Source organism: Delphinus delphis, chromosome 9 (genome assembly GCF_949987515.2).
Source record: "Delphinus delphis chromosome 9, mDelDel1.2, whole genome shotgun sequence".
Taxonomy (NCBI): domain Eukaryota; kingdom Metazoa; phylum Chordata; class Mammalia; order Artiodactyla; family Delphinidae; genus Delphinus; species Delphinus delphis.
The window spans coordinates 51,448,339-51,467,432 of NC_082691.1; the positions used below are offsets into that span (position 1 = coordinate 51,448,339).

At 40.6% G+C, this 19,094-nt stretch overlaps 1 protein-coding gene across 3 annotated transcripts in view; it reads left to right on the forward strand.

Annotated features, from left to right (window-relative positions):
• CDK6 (cyclin dependent kinase 6) overlaps positions 1-19,094 on the forward strand; it is a 232,631-nt gene that overhangs the window by 152,735 nt on the left and 60,802 nt on the right. For all 3 annotated transcript variants that reach the window (XM_060020528.1, XM_060020529.1, XM_060020527.1), the window contains exon 5: positions 7,123-7,232. In XM_060020528.1, coding sequence (XP_059876511.1) covers positions 7,123-7,232 — 110 coding nt within the window. The remainder of the gene's footprint in view (positions 1-7,122; positions 7,233-19,094) is intronic.

The window sequence follows — 19,094 nt, forward strand, 5'->3', positions numbered from 1 at the left end:
CCTCCCACACTGCCATGTTTCCACGACAACTGTCCACTTAAAGCTTGATGTCTATGTATAGAATCCTGGCAGACATTTTTGTATGCATAAATGATTATTATATTTACACCGACACGTAATCTGTTAATAACAATTGGAAAATATTTTGTACTGCTCCAGAACTTCTCTATTCACTTAACAGTGAATCATGGACATCTTTTTATGTGAGCAGCAATGAGCAGGATGAGAACTAGCTCATCTTTTTTGATGGCTGAATAATATTCCCCTATTGGGAATTACTGTGGAGTAAACATTCTTGTGAATACCTCTTTGTATACTAGTCTGAATATTTCTATAGGATAAATTCCCATGAATGGAACTCTGCTTCAGAGACATGGGGACTGTTAATTTCATAGATACCACCAGACTGTCCTCTAAAAAGATTGTGCCAATTTGCAATTTAAAACATACAGGGTTCCCATGAATTTATGGTTACCAGGGGGAAGGTGGGGGGAAGGGATAGATTGGGAGCTTGGGATTGACGTGTACACACTGCTGTATTTAAAATAGGTAACCAGGGGCTTCCCTGGTGGCGCAGTGGTTAAGAATCTGCCTGCCAATGCAGGGGACACGGGTTCGAGCTGCAACTAGAGAAAACCTGCATGCAGCAACGAAGACCCAACGCAGATGAAAAATAAATAAATTAAATAAATTTTTTAAAAGTTAAAAAAAATAAAATAGATAACCAACAGAGACCTACTGTATAGCACAGGGAACACCGCTAAATATTCTGTAATAACCTAAATGGGAAAAGAATTTGAAAAAGAGTAGATACATGTATATGTATAACTGAATCACTTTGCTGTACACTTGAAACTAACACGGCATTGTGAATGAACTATACTCCAATGTAAAATAAAAATTATAAATAAATAAAATAAAACTTACAGGTTCCCATACCATGACTGAATAGTGTCATTCTGTCCTTTCTGCCCATCAGGCAAAAATGATACCCTCTTATTGTGATGGCTTTCTTCCTTTCTTCCTTCCTTCCTTTCTTTCCTTCTCTCCTTCCTTTCTTTTCTTCCTTTCTTTTTATGAGATTGAGTATCTTTGATAGTTTTTTCTTCTTTTGAATTGTCTTTTCATATTTTTTTATCCATTTTTCTGTTGTATTGTTTTATTGATGTAATTTGTTTTAGATGTTTTCTCCCAGGTTGTCATTTATCCTTTCCTTTACTGTATTTACAGTGTTTGGTGAAGAAAATTTCTGGGTTTTTTGTTTTTGTTTTTTTAAATATATTTATTTACTTATTTATTTTTGGCTGTGTTGGGTCTTCGTTGCTGCCCGCAGGCTTTCTCTAGTTGCGGCGAGTGGAGGTGCGCGGGCTTCTTATTGTGGTGGCTTCTCTTGTTGCGGAGCTCGGGCTCTAGGCATGCAGACTTCACTAGTTGTGACTCGCGGGCTCTAGAGCGCAGGCTTAGTAGTTGTGGTGCACCAGCTTGGTTGCTCCGCAACATGTGGGATCTTCCCAGACCAGGGCTCGAACCCGTGTCCCCTGCATTGGCAGGTGGATTCTTAACCACTGTGCCACCAGGGAAGTCCAGGATTTCAGTTTTAAATAGCTGGATCTATAAATCTTTTCATCTCAAGCTTCTAGATTTCCCGTGATGCTGAAAAGGCCTCCACATCCCAAGGTCCTCTTATGTTTTCTTCGAATACATTTTTCTAGCTCTCCTTACATTTAGATCTTGCATCTATACAGTTTCTTCTTATACATGGTATAAACTAGTGATCAAACTTATTTTCTTCCAAATGGGTGGCCAGTTGTCTTGCTTTCACATATTCTAGTGCATTTTCTCTCTAAGGTGAAAGAGAGACCACCTATAAGAATATTTTATAAATATCTTGTAAATATCACCTTGTAAACCAGTATCTCATTATCTTGCTGGACTTTATTCTTTTTTTGTGTGTGTGGTATGCAGGCCTCTCACTGCTGCGGCCTCTCCCGTTGCGGAGCACAGTCTCCAGACGCGCAGGCCCAGCGGCCATGGCTCACGGGCCCAGCCGCTCCGTGGCATGTGGGATCCTCCCGAACCGGGGCACGAACCCATGTCCCCTGCATCAGCAGGCGGACTCACAACCACTGCGCCACCAGGGAAGCCCCCTATTCTTTTTTTTTTTTTAATCTGTTAGCACCTACTATTTTATTTGCTGTATCTTAGATTATATTTTGGTGACAGAGGACAAATCCCCTTCATCCTTATTTCTCAAACTATTTTTGGCTCTTCTTAAGTGTTACTCTGCCAGAGGCACCTGATTGTCAAAGTTAACTTACTCCCCAAAATCACTGGTTTGTCTTAAATTTTTGTGTTAATACAGGAATAATGATTATCTTTATGATATGGCTTTTTCCCATCTTAGTCATGGTCTGTCTCACCATTTATTTAGATTTTATTTTATGTTCTTCAATAATAGTATATCATTTTATTTATATAGATCTTGCTGTTTTTTAATTCCTCAGTGTTTCACATTTTTTTTGTTACTATATGAATGGGATCCTTTTTTCCATTATGTTTTGTAACTGATTTACTAGCATTTGTGTATTTACTTTGTATCTTATGTCTACCATCATCTAAATTTTTATTATCTGAATAATATTTTTTGTAATAAATTTTATTTTCTAAAACATAAGGCCAATGTGTATAAGGCAGAAACCCTTAGAAGTACAAGGAGATTCTGGGGGAAGGAAAACACAAACTCAATTCTCTTTCAAAGTTTGACAAATAAAGTGTAGAAAAATATAAGTAAGGATCTGTATGAGACAAACTCTGTTTAATAAAGAACTTTACTCTTAAAAGAGAGTATTCTCCTTACACCCTACAGAACAAAAGCCAGTTATGTGCATAGTCATAAAGAAAAGAAATTCTAGGGACTTCCCTGTTGGTCCAGTGGTAAAGAATCCACCTTGCAACGCAGGGGACGCTGGGTTCGATCCCTGGTCAGGGAACTAAGATCCCACATGCTGCTGGGCAACTAAGCCCGAGCGCCACAACTACTGAGCTTGCACGCCTCAGCTAGAGAGCCTGCGTGCTGCAAACTACAGAGCCCACTCGCCCTGGAGCCTGCACGCCACGACTAGAGAGAAGCCCATGCACCACAATGAAGAGCCCGCATGCCTCAATGAAGGTTTTTCTAGAGAAAACCACATGTCATGACTAGAGAGAAGCCCGTGCACCACAACGAAGAGCCCGCATGCCTCAATGAAGATCCCTCATGCCGCAACTAAGACTCAATGCAGCCAAAAATAAAATAAATAATAAATAAATCTTCTTTAAAAAAAAAAAAAATTCTACAGGTTACATTCTCTAGCTATGATGAAATAAGACTAGAAATACAGCAGCTAACAGTTAAGTGTAAATAATCTGATCATATGGAAATTTTAAAACTCTTTTCTAAATAATTCTTCAAATTAGTTTATTCTTGGATTAAAGAGAAAATTAAAGGTAAATTACATATTATTTAAAGCTGAACAAAAATGAGGACAGTTTATTTAATAATATATAACTAAATGTTCTATCACTAACCAAAACTAAAATAATAAATTACCCAAGTTTCAACTCAGAAATAAATTTTAAAAAACAAAGAAACTAAAAAAAAAAAAAAAAAACAAAGAAACTAAGAGGGGGGATTTAAAAAGATAAAAGTAGACGTCAACAAATTATTAAATAAAACAATCCTCCCAAAATAGAAATAAATCTTGAAGTCAGTTTCTTTTAAATAAATAATATAGCTAAACTCCTGACAAACCTGATTGATAGAAAGAGAAATATTTTTTCTTTCTCAGAAAACCAAGAAAATAGATGAGATTAAAATAATTACAAGAAATACTGTGTACAAATTTAAGCCAATACATTTTAAAATCTAGATTAAAGAGTTTCATTGGGAAATTCCTTATTATTACCAGAATTGACTCAAAAAGTAGTTGAAACCTGAACAGACTAACTACCAATAAGAAATTCACGAGATTGTTAAAGACATAATGCTAGAAAAGATCCAGATCCAGATGGTTTTATGAGTCCTTTCAAAGGACTGATTATTATGTCATTTATAATATTCCAGAATATAGAAAAGGATGGAAAGTTTGCATATCCTTAATACAAACCTGAAAAATTACACACAAAAAAACTATAGATCAGTCTCATTCATCAGTATAAGTTTATGTCCTAAAATAAACATTGACAAATAGAATCCAAAGATCTAGTAAAAGAATAATAAACCATGATTAGGAATGATTTATTCCAAGAAGGGAAGGGTGGTACAATATTGGGAAATCTATTAATGTAATTAATATATCATTAATAGAATAAAAGAGTGATCAAATGGTCATTATTAATAGACATTTTAAAAAGCATTTGAGGGGCTTCCCTGGTGGCGCAGTGGTTGAGAGTCCGCCTGCCAATGCAGGGGAGGTGGATTCGTGCCCCGGTCCGAGAGGATCCCGTATGCCGCGGAGCAGCTGGGCCCATGGGCCATGGCCGCTGGGCCTGCGCGTCCGGAGCCTGTGCTCCGCAGCGGGAGAGGCCACAACAGTGAGAGGCCCGCGTACCGCAAAAAAAAAAAAAAAAAAAATTTGATAAAAATCTGTTACCAATTTTGAGTGGTCACTAAATTTTAAAAGGAATAGAAGGAAACTTCTTTAATATATCAATATTTTTCTTATTATTTTTGTTGTCTAATCATTTATTTGATTATCATAAGTATCACTGATTAAAGTACTGAAAATGAAGATAGTGCTACCTAAAGTGTTTTAGAAAGGGTAATCAATCAGAAATCACAGACTCTTTAGAACAGCTTAAAATAATGCTGTATTTGGATTAAACTTTTCATCTCATATGATGTTAGACTTTATTTCGAACTGAAGTGAGAAGATAAGTATGTGATCTCACAATATCTGTGTATGTCTGTAAACCACTGGAGTGGAACTTTATGGACAGTTTGCCCCTGCACTTTGGTATACAGTGTATTAGAGAAATAGGGAAATGTTCCACCAGCTAGAAATATTGGTAAAGCAGAAATAAATTATTTAACTAAAAACTAGCGCCCAGAATTGGACACTCTTCTTAACAAAAGTAGTGAGTATCTTCTTTTGGGGGGTTGACTGGTAGTTGAATTTTGCCCACTTATCTTCTAGGAATGATTGCCTTAAAATCATCAATTTGGTATTTGTTAAAACACAGTTGTTATGTGCGCAGTATTATGATGGGCATTTACAGGAATAATGATGGATGAAATGGGGTCCATGCCCTCTGGAAGGACCCATATTATGAACTACTTTACAAAGTATGATTTTTAGGTGGCAGTTGGTTCAGGGAGGTGATGATGTCAAAACTGAGCTTTGTAGGGTAAGCAGAATTTCAGCCTGTGAAGGAGAAAGTAGAGCTTCCCAAACTAGAACAGTGTCAACAAAAGCATGGAGGCAGGAACTGGAGGATAAGTTTGTATAATTGAGTGGTTCTCAAACCTAGCCAAGGGTTAGGGTTACCTAAAGAAGTTTAAACAAAAAAAAAAGAAGAAGAAGAAGAAAAGAAGAAGAAGAATTTCAGTGGACCCACCCATGGAGATCTAATTCAGTTAGGGGCAAGATAAGGGCCCAGACACATGTGTTTTTCTAAAAGCCCCATGGATGATTCTGATGTATAGTCAGGGTTGAGAGCCAGTAGTGTGGTCTCGTGCGGGAAGGATATGGAGGTACTTTATGATCACTCACAATCCTGTGAGTTGACTGGACTCAACTGGGCAGTTCTTCTGCTCCATGTGACATTGGCAGGGGCACAGTCACCTGGGGGACCAGTCAGGATGGAATGTCCAAAATGGCTAACTCACATGGCCTTTCAGCTGAGAGCTCAGCTGGGGCTGTCAATTGGAACATCTTTGTGGGCTTCTCATTGCATAGCAGCTGGGTTCCAAGAGGAAGCATCTCAAGAGCAAGCATTCAAAAAGGCCCAGGCAACCAGACTTCCTATGACCTATAGCTTTGGTAGTCTCAGATGTTACTTCCACCATATTCTGTTGGTCAAGCAAGTCACTAAGTCCAACTCAGATTCAATGGAAAGTGAACTAAACTCCAATCCTTGATGAGAGGAGTGTGCATATAAGGAAAGAAGGAAATTGATGGCAACCATTTTTTTTTGAGAATTGCTACTGCAGTCTTTAGGCACTAAGTACTATAGCATCAAAGTACATAAACAGAATTTCAGGAAATTTAGACATCAGTGAAAGTACCATTTAAGTAAGACAATAAGTAATGATAAAAGGAATCTGAATAATATAAAATGCTTATGTAATAGATTTATGTATTGAATTCCTTTATATACCTTCATTTCAGACATCCATAGAATTTCTGCTCCCCACAAAAAAGAGGCATTTGAACCCCTATATACTCTTACAAATGTGGAGCCTTAATGATATGGTTGTGTTTGTTTTATCTATTATTATACAGTGCTCAGTATTAAATGGGGTTCTTCCCATATTGGAATCTCTTCCTCTGGATGACTTTTTACACATGGTATAAACAATTGGGTTATACATTCTCTCTCAAGTTCTTCTTCATGTTTTGTTTTCTGGAAAGAGTGGCATTGAAGGGGGCTTTATTTTGATTCCCCACAGTCTCACGATAAGAGTAGTTTTGACTTGTTCGGGTGCTTTGTAGACTTCAAGGTCACCATCCAGCAGCCACTGGAATAATCTTCCAATTTCCCCAAATTGCTGACGTGGGAATTGAGCTGCAATCGTTGCCATCATCTGTTTTCCATGTATTGTTTTTTAAAGCCCCTTAAGAAAGAAAGAATTGTTTTAAGGTAAGGGTTTGTTTAAGTCTTTGCTTTTGCTTTCTGAAACTCAGTTATTTTATCATACTAATAAGACACCCAGAGTCCGAGGTGAGAACCCAGGTGGTGGGGGTGATGTAATTTCCTGGCCTGTCAGTGATGAGTCCTGGTTACTTATTGCTTCTGTCTGTGTCCCCCATGTGATTTGAGGAGTTCTTTCCGAGCTGAGTCTTGGCATTAAACCACCCAGGGTGAGGAGTCAAGCAAACAACCGTCCCCCTCAGTAACTCTCCACTCCGTTTGCCGTTGCAGGTCGTCACGCTGTGGTACAGAGCTCCAGAAGTCTTGCTTCAGTCCAGCTACGCCACCCCTGTGGACCTCTGGAGTGTTGGTTGCATATTTGCAGAAATGTTTCGTAGAAAGTAAGAAATACCTTTTGTTTCACTCTGTCTCCCTTGGAAAGAAACGTTTCGGGTCTTGGATAATTTAAGTGGCAGCCTAGCATCCCTGTTTCAAGTAGGAACATGGTATCCAGCTCCACCTGCCTGCGGCTCCCACTTCCAAGCATGTCCTGAAACTGCCTTCTCAGTCCTTACAATGTAGTTGGGTGTGGTTGTAGCTTCCGGCTCTTGGAAACTGTTTGGAAGGGAACACTCCAGTGTTCATACAATTTATTTTGTTTTTGTTGGCGATGAGAGGATGTGGCAAACATGAAGCACGTTATGGTTTTTTTGTGTGAGGAAACATCCTCAAGGTGGACTTTTCCACAAGAAGAGGACCAGGGCTGTTAAGTATATGGAAATTTTGATGGTGGGTCGAAAAAACAAAATGTTTAGACTGAAAAGGCACAGGCAAGAAAGATGTCTGCGCCATTTCAGAATACTTTAAATGCTGTCATGAAGAGGAGAGGTTAGACATATTCAGGCACTATAGAGAGCAGAACCAAAGATATTAAAATTACAGAAATAAAGATTTTTGCTCAAAGGCAAAAAAGAAATCTAATGATTAGAGTTATCTGAAGAGAAGATCAGGGTTCATGAAAATAGTGCTTTCTCAATGGGTGTCCAAGAAGAGACTGGACCACTACACACTGTAGATGTTTTCAGTGGCATTCCTAGAATGGGTGGGTGGGCTAGATGACCTCCAGGGCCCCTCTGAGTCTGAAAGTCTGTGGTTCATTTGTTTGATTTTCAGGTCATAAGAAATAGCCAAACAATATAATAAAGATCTGCCAGGAAAATAATCCAGACCTGGGTACTAAATTCAGCCTGGTCAAAATTAAACAGAGAGCCTAATCATAATCTAATCTCTCTTTGTCTTCTATTTTTATTTCCATGGGAAAATGTGAGTTGGGAAGTTGAATATTTTCCCACTGGACATGTTATATTCAAAACGTAGTTACGCGCTAGCTCACAAGAAAAAGAGGTGGTCGGCCATTTCTTGCTTGTCTGTCTCTTTGTTTGTTTGTTTTAACCAAATGAAGTTCTGTGCATGTAACAAATTTGGGGAACTATTCTAGACCTCAGCAGATTCATCTGTAGCTCACAGAGGGGGATCATGGCAAGGTGATCAAAGTACACAGATGTTTAATGCAGGCCTATTGTGTGCCAATTACAGGACGACCAAACCTCTTTTCCTTGTGTTACCTTTTTATTCCTCACGATAAGAGATAACTGAGATGCAGTGGTAAATTTATTTGTCTAACATCAAACAGCTAAAAAGTATGAGGGGTATTACTCCAGAGGAAGTCTTGTGACTCTGGTGGTATTTTTCTACCAAGGAGGGAAGAAAAAAAAAATATATTGAATTCAGCTGCAATGTTTGCCAAATAGGCTAAATAAGTGGTTTTGGAAGTGTGGTTCTTGGACCAGCAGTATCCAAAAAGGTGACCTTTTTTGGAAGTGCAAATTCTTGGGCCTCACCCCAGACCGACTAGATCAGAAGCGCTTGGGCTGGGGCCCAGCAACCTTTGTTTTCACAAGCCCTCCAGGTGATCCTAATTCATCCTCCAGGGTAAGAACCACTGAGTTTGGATGAGAGAATCAGCAGGAATGGTCAGTCGTTAAATGTGCAACTCCCAGACCTCTCTCTTGAAATTCTGATTCATTATTGGACTGAGGCCTGACGTTCTTGTTTGTTTTGGTTTTTTTTAACATTTTTAAAAATATTTTATTTATTTATTTATTTGGCTGCATTGAGTCTTCGTTGCTGCACACGGGTTCTCTCTAGTTGCGGCGAGCAGGGACTACTCTTCATTGTGGTGCGCAGGCTTCTCACTGCGGTGGCCTCTCTTGTTGTGGAGCACGGCTCCAGGCACACAGGCTTCAGTAGTGTGGCATGCGGGCTCAGTAGTTGTGGCTCGAGGGCTCTAGAGCACAGGCTCAGTAATTGTGGCGCACGGGCTTAATTGCTCCGCGGCATGTGGGATCTTCCTGGACCAGGGCTCGAACTCGTGTCCCCTGCATTGGCAGGCGGATTCTTTAACCACTGCGCCACCAGGTAAGTCCTGGCATTCTTGTTTTTAAACGTGTATCATGTAATTCTTTTCATCAGGCAAGTGTGGAAAATTTGGGGTTAAAGGCTTATTGTCAGAACCAGGAATAATTTACTGTCAATATTGCAGTGTGGGAGTTGGGACAGTCATTTCAGTTCATCCTATGAATAAATTGGTGCAGCTGAGAGTTGATTAGAGAAGTATTTATTGGAATTACTTTGATGCGCCTAGGATTGTCCTCAAATGTAAAGATTGGGTCCTTCTTTTGTTATGGGGGAAGAATGATCAGTTATTTTTCAATAGTACAAAACTTGAATACCAGCCATCATTGACAATAAAAACAATCTTCTTCTGGAAGATGTTAAAAGAAAGATGAAATTTAAGATATGTAGTGTTAAAGTGTTCTCTAGTAAGGGATGTACTTTATTTTTAAGTATAGGTAGTCAGCACTTATGGAACAATTGCAGCCCAAATTTTCATTTTATAGCATTAAAACATTCTCCCACGGAAGTGGTAGTATAGTTGGTAATCTGGTCCCAGTCTAGCTTGCAGAGAATCCTGTATAACCTGGAACATATACAGAACATTATTTATCAAAACCTATTTTCTATTGACAACATTTTTTTTCCAGGGTAAAGTCCATTCTATGTTCCAATCCAGGATGACAGGAATACCCATCTCTTCAGGCCAGCATTGGGTCTCAGAAGGGAGACTCAGTATTGGAGACTCAGAGAGAGACTCCTTTGACAACAGCAGCAAGTCTGCTTCACTTTTCTGGGAAAGTGAGATGTTGGGTAGAGACCCATTGGCTCTTCAAATGTGCACAAAAGAAAGTACCCCTCTCTTGGAGCTTTGCACGGAGATAGTAAATTGAGAAATAATTGCCGGGAGCGGGAAGCAATATCAGAATCCAGGCCGTGTGCCTTTAAGGCTGAAGGACAATGGATCCATCTGGGCCTGCCACCCTTCCTGGGGCGGGTGCTCTGTCTCTTAGGTAGTTCCTGCCGGTTGGGATGTGACCTTGAAAACAACCATGGGATCTGACCCTTGTTCCTGCTCAGTTCACGTTTGGTATTTCCTATGATAACACCCAGATATCTGAATGTGAAGCCTTCTCACTTATGCCAGCTGAGTTCAGGGGTCCAGCCACCGGCTTCACCTGCTTCCAGCTTAACTCCTGATTCAGTGCTGACCCACCTGTTGCAGTGTCCAGCTGAGAACTCACAAGCCGTGGATTCTCGAAGCAGACTCCCTCATTGCCTTAGGCTGACCCTAAATCAGGGAGTCCTGGTACGTGTCCACTCAGGGTTCCTCCTTGTTGCTATGGCAGTATTCCCAAATTGTGTCATCTTTTTTAACACGTTCATGGTTTTTGCCATATTCATGATAACTATACTTACTTAATTTCTTTACTATCTTAAATTAATTAACTTTTTATTTAGCCTCATCTTAAGCAAAAATATATAAAATCACAGAATTGATTAACCAGTTATTTGTCTAACATACACTAAAATTCATACATAACCCTTAAAATTAAACAATTTAGTCCATGTTCAGCCCCTGAAATCATCTCCCATATCACCCAGGTGTGTGTCACATGTTGGAAACAGATGTTTCATTCATTCTACAGATAACTTTACTGAGTGGCTACTATATGCAAGGTCCTTTTCTAGAGGGATAATTTACACCCTAGTGCAGAAGAGAGGCATTGCATTTGCAATTAGTCAATTAACCAGAGCTGGGGTAAATGCTGTGAAGTGTAGGTTTCTATGAATGGGTATAATGAGAAGCTTGTCTCCACAGAAGAAAGAGATTTCTCAGTGGAAGACTAGAAGTCAGGATTAACCTTCTCCAGAGGTCGTATCCTAGTTGTTTATATAAGAACATTGAGGAATAACCATTTATGCATCAGCAGGGCTCACCATCCTCCCTAATCTAGGGAGAAAAAAAGAAGCAAAGGGAGTTAACAGTTGTCTGTCATGTGACAGACCCAGGGCCGGGCATTTCACATCTATTATCTCACTAAACCCACATTCTGAGGACTGTTTTCCTGTTTCTAGATGATAAACCAAAGCCTTCCACAAGGAGTATAAATAACTTGTCCATAGGCATACAGCTCTTAAATGGCAGAGCCAAATTTGAACCTAAGTCTACCTGACTCTCTAACCTTTGATTTTCCCACTCTGCCATGTTTCTACCCTGGCTGTGGTTTTATTAGGTACCATATTTTTTTCTAGAATGTTTCATGCATTATTACAACGTAGCAGCAACAATATTTTAGGGAGGTCAAGAAGCAAACCACACATCTAATAGCTTTGATTTCTAGCCTTTCCTATAGTGGAAAGGCTGACCAATTTCTGTGATATTGTAAAGAACTGCATGCCTTTTATTCTAAAATGTGATACCTAGCAAATATGAACTCAGGAAAAAGAATCTTAGGGCAGATGGTTGACAAAGAGCCAGAGAGTTTAAATACCATCTGTCATTATTTTCTGGGTTTAATAATTGCCACACTGACCTTCAGTAGTGTTCTACGAAAGTAGATAAGAGTTGTTGGATCTTTTATCTTCCTCCTTTAACTCTTCATCAATGGGTGATCCATCTTTACTATATATATATATAAATTTATTTATTTTATTTTTGGCTGTGTTGGGTCTTTGTTGCTGCGTGCGCAGGCTTCTCATTGCGATGGCTTCTCTGTGGCAGAGCACGGGCTCTAGGCGCGTGGGCTTCAGTACTTGTGGCACGCAGGCTCAGTAGTTGTGGCACGCAGGCTCAGTAGTTGTGGCTCGCAGGCTCAGTAGTTGTGGCGCACAGGCTTAGTTGCTCCACGGAATGTGGGATTTTCCCAGACCAGGGCTCGAACCTGTGTCCCCTGCATTGGTAGGCGGATTCTTAACCACTGCGCCACCAGGAAAGCCCTTGAGTTATATTTTAATACTAAAAAACATTGCTATGAATTTGGTCAGTAGACAACTACCCAGCTTGAAGATTAGGATGAGATGGAGGGAGGGATGGACAGATGGATGATACCAACTGATTTTTAACTTCATGGCAAAATAGACTCACAAACGTTAACTCTCCAGGTATCTGTCCGTTGCCTTGTAGTCCTGGTCAGAACTATTGTCGGTGTGGTTTGAAAGTTATGGGGTTTTCCAAGTGACGGCAAAGTCATAAAAAGAAAACGCACATTTAAAAAATAAAACATGCTACTAATTCTTTGAATATGGAGATTGTGGTAAACAGATAGTAATTCTTAGAAGTTTTGAGTTGCCAGCTCTACTGATCCCTAGCTAAGAAATGCCAAATACCACCAAGAAGAACATACAGTCACTGTTCGAAGGAAACAAACAAGGCTTCATAGTTATACTCCCCCTTGGATGGTGGCCTCTCTAGGCTTGCCGTCATTGGTTTCTATGAATTAAACCCCCAGTAGCTGACAAACTGACAGGGAAACTGTCCTTTGTGGTTCAGTGGTCTGTGAGCAAATATCTTTAAAATGTCACTGAGTGCCTTGCCAACTGTCCTACTGGTTACTGTGTTGGTGTTCCCCATATTTGAGCGCTTTCCTTAGTGACATCAGGGAAATGAGGCCCTTGACCAGATGCCCTGAACACCAAGACACCAGCAGGCAAGCCCTAGTCTGTGAGAGGAAACCCATCACCTTAGGTTAGATCAGAACACGCGTGTGGAAACGAGGGCACTCACCGGACCTTCAGGTTTCTTGTCTTTTCTTGGATGTTTTCTTGGACCTCTTTTTTTCTTTAGAGAACCAACCAAATGGGAAGAACTCCAAAGAAGCGTTTTCTTGAGTGAGGAAATACCCAAGGTGGTACCGAGGAAAAGATCTTTTTGAATAATGCACACAGGGTAGTTCTAAGTAAGAACAAATGAGTACTCCCTTTTAATGTAATCAATGCTGATTTTTTCTTATTCTTGATGTGTATCTTACTTTATCATGAATTTGTTTTCATGAAGTATACTGAGAAGCCACCATCAGGCCAGGTCTTTCCCTGTCAAGGCAGCTCTGCAGGCTTCCAGCTTCGCAGCCCTTTGCCACTCCGATTTGGCACCCAGAGTCTGCCTGCCAACCTGTTTTCCTGTTTCCTGACTATTTGTGGACTTCCGATAAATTAATCTTTCTATTGTCACCCTTTTCCAAAAACTTGCCTTAAGGTTTTCCTCCTTAGAACCCTTGCGCTTCTTTTATTCTGGGTGCCCACCTGCCCTCCCTCATCTTCCAAAGCTAAACCTAGAAGCTGTCTCTTCAGGGAACAGACCTGCCCCCGCTCCGGCCCCACCACTCCCCCCGCCATATTTTGTGTGCACCTGTCCAGCAGTGCTTTTCTCAGCCACATTCCGTCTGCGCGCACACGTTGTCCACACAGCTGCAGTCATTATGGATGCAGAGCACGTTCTTTCTGAGGAACCAGATACCTGAGTCCGTTCCAGCCCTGCCTCTGCCAGCTCTGTGACTGAAGGCAAGCCCTCGACCTCTGGAGCTTAGTGTCTTTATCTGTAAAGTGGAGAGGCCGGGATAAGACACCACATCCATGGCATTCAGACTGCTTCATAGAGACCTCATATTCCTGCCTCTATATAGTCCAGGAGTGCCCAGCCCTTCTTGTTCCCACACTCAGCTTTGTTCAGAGCAACTTGATTTCATCTTTTTCATATACTGGGCTTCTGAGATTTAAAAGGATTTTAAAACATGGGAGTAGATAATGTCCAAGTTTCACTCCAACTCTAATATTCTGTGCTTTGGGGTAGAACTGTGGCTTGGTCATTTCTGGAACTCTTATCATGTCAAGCACAGCTAACCCTTGCTGACAGAGGTTATTACACATCCTTGTCATGGTCCTGAGGATCTGACATACATTATTCAGTTTAATCCTCCCAAGTGACTTGCCCCAGGATCCCACATACAGCAGAGCTGTATGACCTATGACAGGAACAGTGAACTGTAATGAACTACCCTAGGAAGCTAGGCAGGCATGAAGTTATACAGGGTTGCAGTGTAACAGTTGGCGGGGGGCGGGGTGTGCATGTGTGTACATGCCTCCCTCTCTATCCTACTGTTCCTTTCTTTACACATTTAAATATATAGATATTCCATGTGGAATGTCTATGAAAGTCTAAACCAGATCTGTCCAATAGAAAACAGAATGTGAACCATGTCACTTTAAATTCTCTAGCAGTCATTAAAAAGGCAAAAAGAAGCAAGTAAAATTAATTTTAATAGCATATTTTAACACAGTATATCCAAAATATTATTATTTCAACATGAAATAAATATAAAAATATGAAATATTGAAAAAATATTCTTTTTCAATACTAAATTCTTAAACTCCAGTGTGTATTTTATGCTGACAGCACATCTCAATTCGGACTAGTTGCATTTCAAGTGCTCAGTAGGCACGTGAACTATATTGGACACCACAGGTCTAAACCATCAAATGAAAAGATAAAGAAGAAACAGACAGCTCGCCGTTTTTTGGGAAGGGGAGAGAGAATGAGTCACTGCCCTTCTACCCTAGGCTCATCGATTTCTCAGTCTTCTATCTCCTACGTTGTTCTCAGTCTTCTATCTCCTACGATGTCATCTTTTCTCGTTTGGGTGGAGGCTATAGAAGTTGGGGTCCTTGATGTAAAACCAATAGAGCCGATGTTGATGCAGCTGCCTGGCCTTTGTCCCTGAATCAGTGACGCTTGGGTGCCAACCTGCAAATACAGTGTTTATCAGCACTGGCAGATCTTCCCCAACATGTCCTCTTTAAAAATTCTTGCACCTGGGCTTCCCTGGTGGCGCAGTGGTTGAGAGTCCGCCTGCCAATTCAGGGGACACGGGTTCGTGCCCCGCCCGGGAAGATCCCACATGCCTCAGAGCGGCTGGTCCCGTGAGCCATGGCCGCTGAGCCTGCGCGTCCGGAGCCTATGCTCCGCAACGGGAGAGGCCACAACAGTGAGAGGCCCGCCTACCACAAAAAAAAAAAAAAGTGCTTTCACCTGGAGCCTCAGTCTCAGCGATCTCTCACTCCACAAGCCACTTTCAGAAACAGGAATTGTTGCGGGAAGGAGCAACTTAGGAGATGTAGATACCAGGTAGCTTTATTTTAAAAAACAGAATTTTTGGGCTTCCCTAGTGGCGCAGTGGTTGAGAGTCCGCCTGCCGATGCAGGGGACACGGGTTCGTGCCGCGCTCCGGGAAGATCCCACATGCCGCAGAGCGGCCGGAGCCTGTGCTCCGCAACGGGAGAAGCCACAACAGCGAGAGGCCCGCGTACCGCAAAAAAAAAAAAAAAAACAGAATTTTTTTTAACCACAAAGTAAAGTACGCTGGTAGCAGAAATGCCAAATGGCACAGAAATATAAGAACTGAAATTGTCTTTCCTACACTCCCATCCAAAATCCACTTCCCAAAGATAACCCCCTGGATATATTTCCAGATCTCCTTTATTGCAAATTCAAAAGTGTGTGTTTACAAATACATACACACATGCACACATCTGTCAGTTTCTCTCACAGAAATGGGCTAATACTATACACCGTACTCTTCTGTACGTTGCCTTATTCACTTTATTTTGTCATGATATATTATGTCAGTTCACAGCGATCAAACTCATTTTGAAACTGCATAATTGTCAGCTCATTTATTTCATAGTTTAATTTCCCATTGATGGACATTTAGGGGTTGGTTGGTTGGTTGTTTTTGGTCTTATTACAAACAATATTGCAGTAATATCCTTGTGCTTATTTTGTGGAACATTTGTCCAAGTATTTCTGTATGGTAAATTCCAGAAGTGAAATTATAGGGTCAGATAACATGCCTATTTAAAATTCTGCTAGCTAAACCAAATTGCCCTCCAGCAAGCTTCAAGTAAACTCTGTTTTTACCTTAAGGTGGGAAATAGTATTGAGATTCTCAAAGATTAAGAAATATTGTCAAAAATAAAACAAGACAAGGCCTCTTACGTAAGCCTTGGCTTCCTCCTACCTCTGTTACCCCTTTTTAAAAATATTATCCAGAGGAAAACCTAAGTGACCATGGTAATTATAAAAGCTGCTGTTAAGTTGGTTTGAAGCATAAGAGACCTTTTTCAACTGTAAAATTAACTGTGGGTTTCCTTTTTATCAGTTGTGTACGATAGGAAAGGAATCAACCTCATTTTGTCAGTTAAAAAAAAATTATCTTAAGATAAATTCCGAGGCAGTTTTTTGGGCTAGTTTTTTCCAGTGCACAGACAGCATGTGGAGAGTAATGTATATTGAGTTTTGCTCTCCCTTCCAGGCAGGATGTAGAGCATGGGTCCTCTCTTCTTCCTTAGTCATCTTAGTCACCAGACCTATTCATCTTTACTTCAGATTTTGCCTTCTGGGTCTACTCATTGGAATAACTCTGGAAACCCTTGCATCAGCCCGGTTCTTGAAATAGGAAAAGAATCAGACTAATAGTCTCAGTTCTGCCTTAGTCAGAAAGTCTTAGGTCTTGCTGGTCACATCTTTCAACCGTTGATTTGGATAACAAATATTTGACTTGAGTCAAGAAGCCACCCATTTTTTAATCATAAAACACTGGCAGACAAAGTAGCTATTTTATACATCGAAAGACAGTTCTTACCAGTCTAGTCTTTACCCAGTCAAAGGCAGACTTCTCATCATTGTCCCTGGCTCTCATAAACATGAGTTACTTCCCAGCCCTACAAAATAAAAAGTACCAGGCCTGCACAAAATTATTTTAGCTGGCGCTTGGACCTCTGATCTGAGTTGAGTCCAGCCTTAGTAATGCCTTCAAAGCATGACGTAACATTACATTTGTTGCTTTATAATGATCATGCAAATTTACTGGACAAGACAATAGATACAGTGAATAGTACAAGGTATTTCAGATAAATGTAAATTTTAAGAGATTTCATTGTATGCCTAAATAATTTTCCACAGAATGGTACTAAGGTGCTAAGTTACAATAAGTGGTATGGTGTGACAAAAGATTCTACTTGGTCTTGTCCTGTAGTGATAGGTTGTAGTGACAATCTTTTGGCAGTCCCATGTGGCCACTGCTATGGGGTCTGTGTCTGTCTGATACCCATGCTGCCTTGTTTTGCACTGCGTTTCTGCCTCCCATCTGGCCTTGCTATGGTGGCTGGAGGAGTTAATGTCTGATAAGACCCATACTTGGCTTAACTGAGAAGCATTGGGTATTTTCTCATAAAAATCAAAGATATTACCTAGTTCTCTTTTTTCTTTTATAAATTTTTTTTTTTTTTTGGCTGCGTTGGGTCTTCATCGCTGTGCGCGGGCTTTCTCCAGTTGCAGCGAGCAGGGGCTACTCTTCGTTGGGGTGCGTGGGCTTCTCATTGCAGTGGCTCCTCTTGTTGCGGAGAATGGCCTCTAGGCGCTCGGGCTTCAGTAGTTGTGGCTCGCAGGCTCTAGAGTGCAGGCTCACTAGCTGTGATGCACGGGCTTAGTTGCTCTGCGGCTTGTGGGATCTTCCCTGACCAGGGCTCGAACCCGTGTTCCCTGCATTGGCAGGCGGATGCTTACACTGCGTCCCCAGGGAAGCCCTGCTTAGTTTTCTTTCTTTTTCTCCTTTCATCTTCTTTTCTCCTCTACCCCTCCTCCATAGTTCTCTCCTCCTCTTCTGTCCCTCCTCCCTTTCTCTCCTCCACTCTCCCTCTGTCATTCTTTCCCCTCTTTCTCCCAGTTTACCTGTGGAAAATACAGAGCATTCAACATGGCCTCCCATATATACCTTCTCTGTTAATACGTGGTAGTATTGAGTTTCTGATTAACTGCTCCAGTTTTGCTAGATAAATTAAATTTGCAGGGATCCAGATTTACTCAGAGATAGGCTGAAGAGCTGTTGGCTACTTAGGAGTGTGTGTGCGTGTGTGTGTGTGTATATGTGTGCGCACACTTTTATAAAACCAATAATCTGAGAAATGTACTTCTGAATCTTCTTGTTTTCTTATAAACATTTTACAGACTCTTAATATGAGAAAAAAAGTGTTCCAGAGACAGCTACAGACATGTGGGCTGTATTTACTCACAAACTGAAATATTGCAAGGGACAATTCAAAGGCTTCTGGTGGAAATTAGATTTTACTACGAGCTGAATTGGATGCTACCAGCTCTTCTCTTATCACTGGCACAATTAGACTTTGCTGGACACTCTCCAGATCTGGGAGAAGATCCAAAACTTTGGAAGTTAGGCCTCAGGAGCCTGTCAAATGTGTTTGTGCTATAATGTCCCACTGTTTAATTGGAAATAATTTTACCTACTAATATTTCAATAGTAAGAAGTAACTTGGAAACCAAATGCTATGTCCGTTTTGTCGGTCAGAGAGTCATATTGAATTCTCCAGATATCAGCATACAATAGAGTTAATTTCAAAGGCACTCAGTTAAATGGGATACAGCCCCAATTAAAAGTGGTACTGAACTGAAATACATAGACATTTCTCATTTTTATGTAAACTGATACCTTTTTTATACATTGCATATGAACAGTTTCTTCTTGTGTTGCATCTGTGAGCCCTCAATCAGAGCTCATTAAAAGTATTAGGAGCTTTTAGTTTAAAATGATACCTATTGCCCCTCTCTGTTTCTTACTAAAAAGACAAAAACATCCAACACTCAAAATTAAGACTGGCAATGAAATAATTATCAAAGTTATTTGGAAGAATTTCCATTTAGCCAGAACTAGATTTTAAAGCCCATTTGGTGACTCAGGTTATGTTATGTGTACCTGGAAATAGTTAGACCTTTCTTTTCCTCCCTCATTCCCTTTTTG